Raw genomic sequence first — 13,307 nt, 5'->3', positions numbered from 1 at the left:
TTTTGTTTTCCTCTCCAACAATTTTTTATGTTTTATAATATATACCTATGAAATTAAGAACAAACAATTTATCTAACAAAACCTTTTATTACTTAATTATACCAATTTAACTATTTTTTATTTTATTTTATTTTTTACATTTCCTTTTATATTACATCAAATGTTGAAAAAAATTATGAACAATGAGCTGAATTACTTTTATTTTTTAACTATTACAATACCCCTTCATCTTTTTTGAGTAAAGTGTTAGTTGTGATGTTATATTCCCCTCCGAGTATTTCATACCTCCTTATCCCATGATTTTTTTTATGTCAATTTAATCATTTTAATGCCTTTTATTTTATATTTTAAGATAAATATTAGTTTTCAATTTTTTAATTTATGAATAATTTAATATTTCTTTTGAACTAAATATTTACCAATTTAATATAAGGGTCATAAAAATAATATAAATTTGTTAAAAGTCATTAATAATTAGTAATATATGTCAAAAATTTCTAAGTTTATATATTGACGCTAATAATTTAAATTACTAAAACAAATTTATATTATGTTTTAAATATATTTTCAATTATAATAAATTTTAACATTTATTAACAAATTTAAATATAATATTGACCGAAAGTAAACGGCTAATACGCTGAGCTATTTCTTTTTCTTTATTCATTTTGGCAACTACAAAACCCCCAAAGCATCAAAATAGGACTGCAAACCCAGCTTATCTCGAATGGATTGCTTATTTCGCTGTTGCTCGGTTTATGACACCAGGGCTTCTCTTTTTACTCGACCTACATCGCTGCTATCTCATCTTCCTCCCATTTCCCTACATTCAATCGCTTTGACAACGCCTGAGTTTGCCTTCGTTAGGAATCCAGCAGTCCTCGTTTGCTCTAAAGTTTCATGGCGTATACCATGTGAAGCCATACCCACAAAGCAGTCACATTTAAACCCACAAATAGAAGAAGAAAGAGAGCGCCGCTATAATGCCATGACACACTTCTTGATTCAGGAATGCTGTTTTACTTCCTCTGAAATCACAGTACTGATAAGCAAAGACCTCAGCCTTTTCAGAAGAAAATCCACAGACAGAGCCCATCAGGTACTTAAGATGCTCAGAGACTGTGGATTCACTGTAGAGCAGGTAAAAAGAACAATTTTGAGCAGCCCGAATATTCTTAATCGCTCAGTTGGTGATACTTTGAAACCTGCAATTGAGTACTTGAAAACATTAGGGATGACTGAAGAAGATGTGAACTATATCATCTCCCACAATCCCAGAATTCTCAATTTCAGATTGGATGAAACTCTCGCTCCGAAAATCTTGTTTCTAATCAAGTTTTTTGGGTCAAAGACTAACCTATTTAAGGCTCTTAGAAAGGCACCTGGGATTGCGTCTTGTGATGTTGAACTAGTGAATAAAAAATTGAAGATTTTGGAAGACGCGGGCCTCCTAGAGCACGAGATCAAACAAATTCTTGTCAAGGATCCTCGATTCCTTTGTGCATCTGTACGTAAGATAGAGAAGAACATGAAGTTCTTGACATGTACTCTGGGGTTAAATCCAAATGTTGTGGTTAAATATCCCGTACTTTTCAACTTAAGTGTAGAGAAAAGGATGATGCCACGGTATAAAGTGTTTCAGCACCTTCATTCGTTGCGAGCTCGCCATGATCTTCCAATCGGTCTGATTACAAGTCTGATAATAAGTGAGGATGATTTCACTCGAAGGTTTCTATCCGGCAGTCCGGAGTTCGAAATGTTATATGAAATTTACAAGGGCAAGACGGCGGATGTTGAAGTACCTGAACTTTTACCAACTCACCAAAGATAATTTGGAATTGAATGGTGATTTGCAATGCATCAGGTAGCGTTTGTAAGGTATGTATCGTTGATTATACAGAGGTACTTGCATATATCCACTGAATCTACACATTCCTGCTATCCATTTTCGCCCGTTAATTGTGAAGAATTTTTATGGTTCTACCCTGAATTTAAACAGAACATTTATGTATGGTCTTGTATTAAAGCTGGATTACATTAAGTTCTGTTATAAACGATTCTTTACGTTTGGTGTAGAAATCATTGAATGTTCCTCGAAGATTTACCAGGTTCAATCTTGAATTTGCTGTTTTTTTAAAATAAATTCAACAAGATTACATCGATTACAATCATTTGAATAAACTCATACCAATTCTTGAAGTTACTTTTAGCTAAGCTGTCATAAAAGGGGAATTTATTCTGCCAAAATTACCATAAATAAAACCCAGTCCAAATCTCATTTTCGAGATTTCGAACTTGGTAGATGATGTTAAACACCATCATCCTCACCAATTCAACTTTGCATCTTAAATTAGTTGGGTCTTCTTTTTACTATCATATGTATTTTCATAATGCAATCATCAATGACCATGTTCTTAATGCAGTCCTCAACATTGATATCTGCAGTGAGTAGTGCATATAAGCAGATCGAGACAAATTATCGCGAGTGCGATCATCAAGATTCAACATTGATGTTTAAAATTATCGCGAGTGCGATCATCAAGATTCAACATTGATGTTTAAAATGAGTATTTACTTTAAAGTACAATACTCGAATCGGATATGATATTGTATAACTACAATGTTTATCTGTACGAATAAACTGTTTCGTATTGTGTTATTTTTGTCAAGGGAAAAGGTAATATGATTTGTAAATGGAAACAGCTCTGTGGTATCGGTTATAATTTCTTGAATTAAGTTTCCGTTTGGTTCCTGGAAGATGACAGGAATTGACTTTTTCAAAATCCAGATTTGAAATTTTTTGCCCTTGTTTCAAAATTGACAAAATGGAATTAGCATATCGGACTTCCAATTTTGCCTCAAAACCAGGTTTTCCAACTTCCTACTAGCAAGTAGGAATTGAAAATCAAAACTTGGTTATGTTTTTTAAGGAGTCTAAAAACAATAGATTGGACTACTTTTTGAAATTTACCTTCAACTCCAAGCTTACGCATAAAAATGGGTCTTCACATGCATCTTCCGAGTGAAACAAACGGTTCAAATAAAATCCCAAAAATCGGAATGAAGATTTGCAAAACCTTGATTTGGCTAAACCAAGGTTTGTAGAAATCCCGGTTTTTAAATTCCACGAACCAAACGAACACAGGGTTTTGAATCCCTAGTTATTATGATATTGACCACACTAACATATTATAAGTTACTTGGTGTACAGATGCCGATCTTTTATTTGCAAGTATTTAATTATAGCCATGGTACATGAACAAAAATAATTAATATCTTGTTTGTAGATAGGCTATCTTTTATGCAGTAAGCAGTTTTCAGTATTATACTTGCTTTATGAGCAACTACAAGCAGAGTTGCAGTCACTGTTCTTCATAATTGAAGTTTATTTTCCCAGCTTACAAGTGGAAGAAGGAATAATTAGATCTTGAAAAAAATGAGATATGTGTAGCTGTTGTGGGCTTCATTTGGTCATCAAAGCTGTTTTATGGAACAGCTTTTCATCTAAAATAGTGATCTACTATGTTACGTGTATACTCAAACTCTGTTCCTCACCCATACCAGGTGTATTTGAGTACGGGTTCGTTCGTCAGTATGATGGGTACATACCAGGGTGTAGCTGCATGCACCCAAGGCATTCAGTTCCAAAAACTAACAAAAAAGACATTTAATAACTTCTTTTGATCCATTCAAAGGCCTTAAATACCCCCCAAAAAACACCATTTTACCCAATTCAAAAGATATTTTACTCTCTTCATTCTTCTCAGTATGGTTTTCTAAAGGGCAGCTGATATATATTATGTGGCATATGACATAATATTGAAATTGTGAACCATCAGTTGGCATTTAATCTATTTGTCACTACACTTTTGGCATTTTGCATTGATCAAGGACGAATTATCATACTATCAAATGTATTTACTTTTACAATTCTATATATTTCTTTAAAGTTTTAACTATCTTCTGTTGATTTTTTTGAGAAAAAAACACAGCATAAAAACAAAATAGATAACACAGCACACAGAAATTACCCCTGGAAAGCCCTCTAACTTGAGGGTAAAAACCTAGCCACAACAGAATCACTTTATTAATGAAGAACATAAGTCTGATTTACACAGTAATAATAATCTCTCCACTGAATCTGCAGACACAAACAAGAATTCTTCTCTGATACAAAGAATGCTCTAATCAATACTCAAATTTAATGTCTCTGCAAATTAGAAGCCGAAACGGGCATTTTGGGTTGGGACACAGAAGTGGAAGCAGATACCTGTGGAGGCGGTTCCAGAGGTGGATGCTTGTGGAAGCCACCTAGAAGTGCTTCACAGGCATCTAGAGGCAAGTGAAAGCCTGTCACTCGCTTCCACTTGCCTCTAGATGCCTGGAAGCGCTTCCGGGTGGTTTTTCCATAGGCATCTGGGCATTTCTGGAAGCCTCTATTATGGTAAAATAATGAAAGTGTTATTTAACAAAGATCATGAATGATCAATATATACAAGATATAGGAGAATGTTTCTTTGATGAACTTGGGAGAGGAAATAAAAACAATCTTGTAGAGTGAAAAATAAAGTTTCTATAACGAACATAAGGAGTTTATAGAAACTAGAAACAATCTTATTACAAAAAGAGTGACCATTAGAGAAAGACGGAAGAGAGAGTAAATAGAAACTATCTAGTATCGTAATACCCTCCCTTAATGGTCAAATGGTCAATCTATCTTGAAAGAAATTAAATTTGCATGTCCTCAAAAAGCATAAAAGGATGAATCGTTGAATACTTGAAGATCATTGTCATTCTCTGCTTCCAAGTGTTGTAGTTCTTTTTGTTGAATCATTGATTGCCTTCTAAGAGAAGATTGGTGAGAGATGCCATTACATGCTTTCCAATGAAAAAGCGTGAAAAAAAGGCGATGACACGAACTTCGAGGCAGATTGATGGAAGACCCAAAAAATTTGAAGTCATTCAAAAGAGAGTTCAAAAAACCCACAAAGAATCTGAAATTAGATTTTGAATTTGTTGGCTCGAAATTCAAGGCACGAAAAAATGATGCACGCAGGAAAAATATATAGACCGACCTAGTTAAGATCTACAAAAACCCAAGTAGAATCTACAAAAAGTTTTTAAAATTGGCACGGAAAAGGAGAGTTTTGAAAGAAACCCTAGCCATTTAAAAAAAACAAAAATGATAGATTTGACTGTAAAAAGAATGGTGGAAAATGAAACTACTAGATGAAAATTAGAGATGGAGGGGTTTAAAACACCCTAGATGCCGTCCTTTGAAGAAGATGTGTAGAAAAAGTCAGCGGGAAAATGCCCAAAAAGAAGGCCACAAAATTGCAGAAAAAAAATTGAATGTTAACTCCCTAGTCGGGTTTGGAGGAAAGAAAAGATGCAAATTTTGAATACACAAGAGCAAATATTTCGAAAATTTTGAACTAATAATTTCAAAATGAATTTTTTTTTTAAGAGGCCAAGAATTTGCTCTGATACCATATTATGGTAAAATAATGAATGTGTTATTTAACAAAGATCATGAATGATCTATATATACAAGATACAAGGGAATGTTTCTATAATGAACAGGAGAGAAGAAATAGAAACATTCTTGTAGAGTGAAAAATAAAGTTTCCATAACAAATAGAATGAGTTTATGAAAACATTACAAAAAGAGTGACCATCAGAATAAGACAGAAGAGAGAGTAAATAGAAACTATATATATCGTAATACCACGGGCCTAGACTCATAAAAAAAAATTATTTCTTTTTTGCCGCTTGACTTATAATTTAGCACATGCAAATAAGAGTTTTAAAACCTATTTTTTGCTTCTAAACCCTATAACGGCCCTAAAAGAGGTCATTCAACCATTCTTCATCTCATTTTGTTTATAACTAGACTATCTTCTCATTTGATCTCCATTTTGACATTTTGGAGGCAAGGTGATTATTTTTGGAAAAGATTGTTCACGGGGCAAGAGATGGCTTATACAAAGGAGTTTGAAGCATTTGATCCCATTCTCCAGTTATTTAATAATTTTTTTTGAGATTTGGATGATTTTTTTCAAGTTTGTGAAGAAATTTTAAAAGTTTTTCTCATTATTTATTAAAAAAAAGAAATAAAGAAACAAGTTTGGCTATCTATATAAGTAGTTTTGTATCATATTTTTGCACTTTTATGCTTGATGTTCATAGTTATTTTCTAGTTTAAATTTATTTATATCTTGTTAAAGGCATAGCAAGAAATTAGATTGTATTGTGCAAGAATGACTGCCAATGGTAGTCAAAGTTTAGTGGGAGGGCAAGGAGCTGATAGTCTTAAAATTTATGTAGGATAACCTTTATGGAGACATACTACAAGAATCTCACATGTTTTTGGAGGTGGCTCATATATTTGGAAGTGTATTTATTGTCAAAGTTACAAAGGCAAAACATTCAATAGCTCATATTCTTAGGTCAAACTTTATTTTATGGGACCTGCTGGTAAAGGATTTGCAATGTGCAAAGGCACAAATGGGAAGGGGATGTCTAATGCACAAATAACTTCATTTGTAAAAGAACAAGAAGCTGCTGTAAATTGTTTAAAAGATCAGACCATAGTTTTTATCAACCTCTCTCTGTAAACAAGATAATGCTGTCACCCATTGAACCAATTGTATCCTCCAAACATCCTTTCTTGCAAGTACTTGTACTAGGAGGGGAAGAGGAAGAAGTAGAAACTACCATCCGCTAGAGAGATCCATTGGACATTGCATTTAAAATGGAGGCAACAAATCTTGCTGATCAAGCCAATGCATGTTGCCTCTATGCCAATGGTCTTCCTTTCAACTTGGTGAGATCTCCATAGTGAAAGGAAATGGTAGCAGCCATAAATAAAATACTGATTGATTACACAAGTCTCGGGTACGAAAATGTGCGAACCACTCTATCGCAAAAAGAGAATGATGCAGGAGCATCTTGGGTTTTCTTGCAATCCTGCATGTTTGAAGGGATTTTGGTTAAGTGTTGTGGAGCTTGGCAGATACTAGTGTTCGGCATACACTGGAAGCTCGACATGGTCTGGGAACTCGGCATAGTCTTTGGTTGCTCAACATGGTCTGGGGACTTGGCATGGTCTTTGGTTTCTCGGCATGGTTTGGGGACTTAGCATGGTCTTTGGTTGCTCAACATGGTCTGAGGAGCTCGGCCTTGCTCAGGAATTTGGTGCTTGTTGAAGGCTGTGTAACTAATTTTCCACAATGAGTTAGAAGATGAAAATTTTAGGGATTGAAGAGGGCCTAGAGTACTAACTACGATTCGAAGCACGAGTTCTAATTCCACTAGAGCTAGGAGATATCATGATTTTACTTAAATATCGATTTTGGGCATTTAATTGCTGTTGCAGGCTGACTTGTGGCATTTAATTTATGTATTTGTATTTAATTTGTGATCTGGGCCGATTTGTGGCTTAGATTGGTATAAGAGTTTTGGGGAATTCTTTAGTCATCATTCATCTATCGTGGAGAAGAGGAGGAGCTTGAAGAGCGAATTTGGAGAAGAGCTAGTAGCCGCGGCTTGGAAAACAAGGGGATTACTTAGTGGGCTTGCGAGCACAAGTTGAGATCTTCCTTGGGAGTTTCTACTAGAGTGAGGATCTGGACTAGCTAGTGTTTGGATTGGATCTTGAGGGATCTTGTAGAACTATTACTTGCTTTGTATTTGGCCATAACTGGGAAGGCCTTACAGCCCGACACATTGCATGTAATCAGTTATATTTTATGAATATATTATTGTAATTTGGTATCAGATCTTGCATTGTTGTTTCTTGTTGTTGTGTTTCCACTGTGTGGTTGTATAGCTAGGGGCTAGGACATCTCATTTGGGGATTCTCCTGCCTTGCACTATGTTAGGTGGTATCAGAGAAAAGGTTGTTCCTGAGTGTGTAGACAGATCGCCGAAGCTGTGACAGTTTGCACCAGGACTTGGGTTGACGAAGGTTGATCTTGCGGTTGATTGATCTTTTGGTTGGTGGATTTGTTGCTTAGGATTTGCTAAAATTTTGGAAGATGCCTCCCAAAAGATTGGACCCTAGGGCAGTTGCTGATCTTACTAATACTGTAGAAGAACGGATCTCAGAGAAGATGAGAGCAGAGTTGAGATCTGAGATTGCATTGATGAAGAGTGACATGATTGCTTAAATTGTAAGTGCTTTGGGTGGTGTACCTAGATATGTGGGTACTGAAGATGGTTATGAGGAAGCTGCTAAAGACTTTGAATTTGCTGAATCAAGTGGTGAGGCTATAACTGATCGTATGGAGAGACCTATGGGAAATAGGGTTGGTCAGTTTGCTCGACCTGAATCTCAATTGAAGCTGAAGCATCAGATGGAGGTTTCTAATTTTTTGTGTACTTTGAATCCTGAAGACTTGATTGATTGGATTGGTGAATTGGAAGACTACTTTGAGCTTGAGGATATTGAGGATCCACTCAGAGTAAGGTTGGCACAAACAAAGTTGAAAGGACATGCTACTCTTTGGTGGAAGGAACTGCAAAGAGACAGAGAAGAGGAAGGTGAAATGAGGATCACTAGATGGAAATTGATGGTGACTAAGTTGAAGGCTAAGTTTATTCCTGTTGATTATGAGCTTGAGTTGTTTAAAAGATTGTGGAATCTGAAGCAGAAGGATATGACTGTGAAAGATTACACAGAGTAGTCCTACAAGTTGACTATTTGGTCTGGGCTTAGAGAGTTATCGAAAGAGAAGGTAGCTCGGTACATCAATGGTTTGAGATTCAATATTCAAGATAAGGTTGGTATGCTAAATATTTCTTCAGTTGAGGATGCTTACTAGTATTCTTTGAGAGTAGAGGAGAAGCTAAAGAGAAAGAATCAAGGCAGTTCCTGAGGGAAGGAGAAGCAGGATAGTTCAACACAAGCTAAACCAAAAGTAGAAGGTGAACCAAAACCTGTTGAACAGAAAAGGAGGATAGGTGGAGGTGGGTTTAGAGGTAATTGTTTCAAGTGTGGTCAAGAAGGGCATAGATCTTTTGAATATTCGATTAGTAGGACAGCTGCTATTGTGAATGAGGTCAAAGTCTAGGACAGTCAGCCTGAACAAGGAGAGAGTTTGCTGGCTCGATGAGTATTGGTTGGTGAGAGGACATTCGATTCTTGTCAGAGGACTAGTTTGTTCAAAACTTGTTGTAAGTTTGGTGGTAAAGTCTGCAAAGTGATTGTGGATGGTGGTAGTACTGATAACCTTGTTGTTGAAGAGGTGGTTCAGAAACTTGGTTTGAAGAGAATGAGACATCCTTATCCTTATAGGATTGGCTTGTTGCAAGGTGAGCATGCTTTGGAAGTGAGGGAGCAATGCCTTGTTGATTTTTAGATTAGGTAGTGTAAGGATCAAGTGTTGTGTGATATTGTGGATATGAACAGTTGTCATGTGTTACTTAGTAGACCTTGGCAGTATGATTCCATGGCTGTGCATGATTGTGTTAGTAATGTGTTTACTGTTGAGAAAGGTGGTAGGAAGTTTTCCCTGATTCCTATGCAGAATGAAGAGCTCGGTAGGAGGAACCTGAGTATTGGCAGCCAAGTTGAGTTGGCAGATTCTGAGAAGGATGGAGATCAGCATGGAAAGAAGACCTATAGAACACCTGTGGTGGATGTGAAGAAGAAAAACAAGGGAAAGAGTGTACAAGTTGAGGACTCAGAGGATATGTATGTGAAGAACCAGTTTGAGATTTATGTGTTGAATCCCAGAAGATGTTCTTTTAGTTACTAGAACATCTTTTCAAACCTAGGGTGTCTGATGTAGGAGCATCTTGGGTTTTCTTGCAATCCTGCATGTTTGGAGGGATTTTGGTTAAGTTTTGTGGAGCTTGGCAGATACTGGTGTTTGGCATACACTGGAAGCTCGGCATGGTTTGGGAACTCAGCATGGTCTTTGGTTGCACGGCATGGATTGGGGAATTGGCATGGTCTTTTTTGTTTGCTCGACATGGTCTGGGAGGAGCTCAGCCTTGCTTAGGAATTTGGTGCCTGTTGAAGGCCGTGTAACTAATTTTTCACAATGAGTTAGAGGATGAAAATTTCAGGGATTAAAGAGGGCCTAGAGTACTAACTACGGTTCAAAGCATGAGTTCTAATTACACCGGAGCTAGGAGATATCACGATTTTACTTAGATATTGATTTTGGGCATTTAGTTGTTGTTGCAGGCTGACTTGTGGCATTTAATTTATTTATTTGTATTGAATTTGTGAATTGGGCCGACTTGTGACTTAGATTGGTATAAGTAGGGGTTGTGGGGAAGTCTTTAGTCATCATTATCCATCGTGGAGAAGAGGAGGATCTTGAAGAGCAAATTTGGAGAAGAGCTAGTAGCTGTGGCTTGGAAAACAAGGGGATTGCTTAGTGGGCTTGCGAGCACAAGTTGAGATCTTCCTTGGGGGTTTCTACCAGAGTGTGGATATGGACTAGCTAGTGTTTGGATTGGATATTGAGGGATCTTGCAGAACTATTACTTGCTTTGTATTTGGCTGTAATCGGGAAGGCCTTACAGCTTGACACATTGCATGTAATCAGTTATATTTTATGAATATATTATTGTAATTTGGTATCGGATCTTGCATTGTTGTTTCTTGTTGTTGTGTTTCTTCTATGTGGTTGTATAGATGGGGGCTAGGACATCTCCTTTGGGGATTCTCTTGCCTTGCACTTCATCAGAGAAGGCTTGTGTAGAGAAAGCTATTTAACCAATTAGATATTCATGGAAAACTTTGGGTGTTTCTATTGTTTCAGATGCATGGAAAGATATGAGACACCGACTATTGACTAATGTGATTGCAGTGTCACCCAAAGGGGTAATGTTTTTAAAAGCAATTGACAGTGAAGGGGAAGTGAAATATTCACAATTCATCCAAAATTCTCATTGAGGCCATAGAGATAGTGGGTAGTGAGAATGTAGTCCAAGTGATCACAAATAATCCCAAGACTTGTAGGGGTGCAAGGGCTTTGGTTAAGGGTTGATATGACCATATCTTTTGGACACCATGCATCATACATCCCTAAACTTGGTCATGCAACAGATTAGCATTTAGATTGGGTTAAGCAAATTTACTAAGAGGAGGAGGAGATACAAATGTTTGTGACGAATCATCACATGTCACAATTGATATTTAGATCATTCTCCAAATTAGAATTGTTGAAGGTAAGTTGTAATTACTTAATTTAACTTATTTATTTAATTTGAATATATTTTATGTCATGTTCAATCATCAAACTGTGTATAACTTTGCTTAATATTTATTGACATATTGTTTTGATTAACTTACTTAGGTGGCTGAAACCCGATTTGCATCTCATACTATTGTTATGAGATGACTTGTCAAGGTGCAAGGGGCATTAAGACAAATGGTTATTTCTAGCCAGTGGGGTACTAGAATGCTTTGAATTCAAAGATGGCACAAAAGGTCAAGGCATTGATCTTGGATGACAATTGGTGGGCACATGTGCAATTTGTATTAGATTTCACAAACCCTATCATGCCTATGCTTTGCTTTGCTAATATAAATCAACCTTGTTTGGGGATGTCTATGATGGCATATTACAATGGCAGAGAAAGTAAAACTTACTATACAAAAACATGAGAATGACCTCACAAAATGTGAAGCCTTATGCAATCAACTAGAAATAATCATTCATCATTGGTAAAAGATGATTACCCCATTGCACCTCCTTGCATATGCCTCATCTCCAAGGTACTATTGCAAAGAAGTACTTTGTATGCTAGATAGAATATCACCATATGCTGATGAAAAAGTTGCTAGTGTGTGCTACAAAGCTTTTGCAAGATTCTTCTTAGATAATGACATTCACAAAAAGTTAGGATTGAATTTGGCTTATTTGATTTGCGAGCAAAACTAAGTCAACTTGTAATAAAGGACCAATGGGACATGGGAGCTATCACATGGTGGTGCTTCTATGATCAACCATTTAAGCATCTACAACCTCTCACCTTCATAATCCTTTTGCAGTCAAGTAAGTTTTATTTGTTTATTGTTTACCAATTGTATTCTACAATTTTTTAAATTGCTTTACATTTTTTATGTTTTAAGTTAATAATTAATTTTGTTATTGTGAACATTGTCCAGGTTGCAAGTTCTTTTGTTGCTGAACAAAATTAGAGAACATACTCACTTTATCCACTTACTGAAGCGTAACTGGTTGGGCTCTAAAAAAGCTAAAGACTCGGTTCACATTCATACCAACTTGTGTCTTTGTCACGTAGGGAGAATCACTGTAGGGAAGGGGCACCCAAGCTTTTAGATGTAGAACCTGAGTGTGCAAACTTGGATGCAACGATTCAAGATCTTACTACAATCATGGATAATGATGCTGATAATATCATGATACATGGTGCGTCCAACACAAGTGGAAGCATTTTCGGTTCAAATGATCTTGAACTTGCGGCAATGGAGGAGTTGGAGATGTTGAGGATTTTTTTACAAATCCATATGATTCAGAGTCGGATTGATGAACATTTAATCATGAACTATATTTTGATTTTGTGATTGTGATGTTTTTTGATTTGCATTGGAATCGTGAACATAGACGTATATGATATGGCTTATAATCTTATTGAAGATTTGAATTTCAAATTTGAATATGTATTGGTGAAGTTTTAAGTATCATAGTATCAAATGTTTTAATTTTGTATATTTCTTTCATTTCTTTGCATATACATATACATATACAATGCAGCCAAACACATCCACATCCCCATAAAAAAATTTGCACATCCGTGCACCTACTTCTCACATCTGCGTTCGGATCCACATCTGAATCAGTATCTAAGCTCTCCAACAATGAATGAATAGTATAGTTGAACAACAAGCACAAAATATCAAGAACAAAAACCTTTAGGCACACAAGTGCCATGAATAAATAATATGTTTGCGCACATAAAGAGGTGAACCCTTCATTGCCAATGAAGCGACACCAATACAAGTGATTGCAAAACAAACGACTCTTCATTTATTTGAAGTGTCTGTCCATATGAAGATAACTGCTGATGAAGTAGAAACATTTGGACAGGCATTATAAAAAGAGATGGTATATGAGAATACTTGCTTCTACGACTGACATCATTTCTGCAGTTCACCAACAGTAAAAGATAACTCCTGCAGCTACATAACATCAACATGTTCCTTGGTGGTTTATGGACAAGGATGGGGGGTGACAGTTTATATATATGTTTTTTCAAATATATAAATGTATTATAGAGAGAAATGCCAATAACTGATAATGACAATATCAATACGAAAATAA

The 13,307-nt window shown here is 36.1% G+C and overlaps 1 protein-coding gene across 4 annotated transcripts in view; it reads left to right on the top strand.

The window, feature by feature from the left end:
- The first annotated feature begins 663 nt into the window (after window positions 1-663).
- LOC149539749 (uncharacterized) overlaps window positions 664-13,307 on the top strand; it is a 35,502-nt gene continuing 22,858 nt past the window's right edge. For 2 of the 4 annotated variants that reach the window (XM_089800948.1, XM_089800952.1), the window contains exon 1: window positions 664-1,878. In XM_089800948.1, the coding sequence (XP_089657074.1) occupies window positions 728-1,831 (1,104 nt within the window). In that variant the 5' untranslated portion in view covers window positions 664-727 and the 3' untranslated portion in view covers window positions 1,832-1,878. Of the gene's footprint in view, window positions 1,879-2,445; window positions 2,662-12,130; window positions 12,668-13,307 lie in introns of those variants that run through there. The other 2 variants (XM_089800950.1, XM_089800951.1) reach the window with 2 other exon arrangements.

This window comes from Cupressus sempervirens, chromosome 9 (genome assembly GCF_028749045.1).
Source record: "Cupressus sempervirens isolate cs-2001-9-10 chromosome 9, ASM2874904v1, whole genome shotgun sequence".
NCBI lineage: Eukaryota > Viridiplantae > Streptophyta > Pinopsida > Cupressales > Cupressaceae > Cupressus > Cupressus sempervirens.
This window is presented reverse-complemented; position numbering and strand designations above follow the sequence as displayed.